The following is a 2,908-nucleotide window of genomic DNA, read 5'->3' as shown; positions in this document are numbered from 1 at the left end:
ATGTATATTGGGGTAAAGTGGAAGAGCAGACCAATTAGTCTGAACTTCACCCGTTCACTATTATATATTTGATATATCGTTATGCCTTATTTTTCATTTTTGTGTTGTTACTTTTGTATATAATATGTGAATAAAGATCATTAATTAATTAAAAAAAAATTAATTAACGATCATTCGCTTTTTAAACCATTCTAAGAGACACCTTTCGATTTTTCACATTCACGTGAGACACTTTCTACGGACAGGAGCTTTTTCCCGTTGGGCAACTGATGCTCATTTTTCAGAAAATTTTATTCAAACTGTTTTTCTAAGCTCAGTCAACCGACCGCTAATCTACCTAAACGTCTTTACCAACTCCCGGTCGCTATTCTAATCTGGTTTTCAGGCTTTGTACAAAATAATCTCCTCTCTGAACACTAAGGAATTTTGCAACGCCTACTCAACGCTCGAATATTAATTGGCGGTGGTATTTTATTAATTTTCATTGTTTCATACCACCTTGCAGGATTGTATACTGACTTTCGGCTTCTGCGGTGTCAGTTTATTTTGAGCAAGCTGTCCTTAGTTTGCAGAGTTACAGAAATAACTTAACACGACCTATTTCCAACGTGTAATTCAAAACCAACAACGAGGCGACAAATACTCTTTAGAACAAATAATTCATTGACAAACGTGTGAGAAGATTACGGAAGCTTGCTGCTATTACAATCGACCAAAAAGAAAAAGTTGAATTTGTTATAGGTACTGGTTTGGTGCAATACGTTCTTGACTTTTTTTAAACGTTGAAATTGTTCTTCCGCATAATGAAACGGGAAAATCCCCAAAATACACAATTTCCTTATGCACAAAAACCCGTAGATTTTTTGTTTTCTTCAATATCATATCCTTCAACCTTTTTCAATTCTCGTTTACTTCGGAGTTTTCCGATTCTCAACTGTTCAGATGTTTAAAATTCGGTGTACAGTTTCTTTCAATTCTTTTGATTTTTAAAATTTTTTATGTTGATATGATGCTCTGCATTTCTCGGATTATCTAAATCTTAAGTCTTTAAAATCTGATTTTTCGGTTCTTTGAATGCTTCGTAGTTTTCAGGATATCCCGGACAACGGACGTTTTCGGAATGTTTTACAAAATTGGAAAATATCCCAGACAATTACTTCAACGACACTAAATGTTCCTCTAATGTAGAAATCGCAGAAAGTTTCGGTTTGTTTTCGTTCGTTTCGTTCGTATCACGCTACATTATTATATAAGAACATCGGGACATTTAAATACAAATACTGAACAGTTTCCAGACTGTGATTGTTACCTTGTAAATTTGAGTAAACACTGTTATCTGATTATTCTAATTATGATAGTTTGACCGCTTTGGTATATGCACTGTAAAAAAACGAACGATCAGTTAAAGACTAATGTGCATGTGAATTTACGTCACTTCCTTATTTCCATATTTTTTCGTTTTTAACAAAGCTCGTAAATTTGAATAAATGCTTAAATCCGATTATGTAAGGACTGCAGGTAAGTGCTTGTAAAGTGATCCTGGTTGCACGAATATCATAATTCAGTTACTACTTTCAAAGCAAGGCCCGGTTGAAAGAGGTACACGATCGCGTAACGGACGTTGCGATGAACTAGTAGATATCCGTAAAAGGTTTTCATTTGCTGGCTTTTTGATAACCCCAAAGTGTATGACGTTACGGTAACGGCTACAAGCTGGGCTACAGGTCATAAGTGTATATTACTCTATTAAATTTAAGTCAGTAGAACCTAGTCTATATTGTTAGCAGAAATCCGAAAAATGGCATCACGATATCGACCACTTTCAGAGCAACTTAAAAAATTTGCTCAAGAAGAACTAAATGAAGTTGAAGATCGGGTGGATGACGATGTCAGACACATTAAAGATTGGTTTGTAAAGCAAGCCCACTTGAACTTTCAATTAGGTAAGTGTTGAGTGGGTAAACATTTTATAGAGTTGACTTCTTGTAGAGGATCAGTTAGTGTTATCCTTTCTTCGCTGCACCAAGTTCCGATTAGAAAAAGCCAAAGAAAAAATTAATGGTTACTTTACTATGAGAAGTTTAATACCCGCATTGTTTAGTACCCGAGATCCATTTTTACCGGAATTACAACGTCTTCTTAACGCCGGGTACAGTAAAAATGAAATCAACGGATCCTATGAATACATGCGTCTAACATCAAGTTACTTTTAGAATAATGGTTCCGTTACCAAAAGTAGATGAACGTGGATCTAGAATACTACTAAGCACTTCTGGAAAAAATCTCAATCCAGACACAATGAGCTTACAGAGTTTTGCAAAAATATGTTACATGATCGCAGATATACTACTCAGAGAAGACGACCAAGCAATCGTCAATGGTTTGACTATTGTTATTGCGTGCAAAGGTGCACAACACAAATATGTACCTCAGCTAACACCCACATTTATCAAAGAACAAGCATACGTTGTGCTTAACGCCCCTTTCAGAATCTCCGGCATGTATATTGTAGATTGTCACCCAATCTTTCACTATGCATATAACATCACAAGTTTTCTCCTCCCACAGAAGATAAAGAAAAGAGTATGTACTCCTTTCCTATCATGTGCATTCATTTCTTCTTTAAGGTGGTAATATTTACTGAGGCTAACTCACACGAGGTATATACTAACATTCCTAGAGATCTGTTCCCAGAGGAACTAGGTGGCAGTAACGGTTCCCTAAAAGAGTTGACTGGTAAGGTCCCAATTTTTGTGTGTATCTTATTTCTAGCATTGGTACTAATTTTAGTTGAGTGGAAGAAGAAGGTGGAAAGTTACAGAGAATGGTTTCTTCAGGACGAAAAGTTAAGAAGCAACGAAGACCTGCGCCAAGGAAAACCTAAGGCGTCTTCCGACTTTTTTGGCAC

At 36.1% G+C, this 2,908-nt stretch overlaps 1 protein-coding gene across 1 annotated transcript in view; it reads left to right on the top strand.

Moving 5' to 3' along the window:
* Nucleotides 1-1,472: 1,472 nt before the first annotated feature.
* LOC116170637 (retinol-binding protein pinta-like) overlaps nucleotides 1,473-2,908 on the top strand; it is a 4,164-nt gene continuing 2,728 nt past the window's right edge. The window contains exons 1-5 of the mRNA XM_031487141.1: nucleotides 1,473-1,943; nucleotides 1,990-2,149; nucleotides 2,214-2,583; nucleotides 2,628-2,736; nucleotides 2,791-2,904. Coding sequence (XP_031343001.1) covers nucleotides 1,799-1,943; nucleotides 1,990-2,149; nucleotides 2,214-2,583; nucleotides 2,628-2,736; nucleotides 2,791-2,904 — 898 coding nt within the window. The 5' untranslated portion in view covers nucleotides 1,473-1,798. The remainder of the gene's footprint in view (nucleotides 1,944-1,989; nucleotides 2,150-2,213; nucleotides 2,584-2,627; nucleotides 2,737-2,790; nucleotides 2,905-2,908) is intronic.

The sequence above is a fragment of the Photinus pyralis genome, unplaced genomic scaffold, assembly GCF_008802855.1.
Source record: "Photinus pyralis isolate 1611_PpyrPB1 unplaced genomic scaffold, Ppyr1.3 Ppyr1.4_LG5, whole genome shotgun sequence".
In the NCBI taxonomy this organism is placed as follows: Eukaryota; Metazoa; Arthropoda; class Insecta; order Coleoptera; family Lampyridae; genus Photinus; species Photinus pyralis.
Note: the sequence above shows the minus strand (reverse complement) of the source record. Positions and strands in the feature narration are given on the sequence as shown.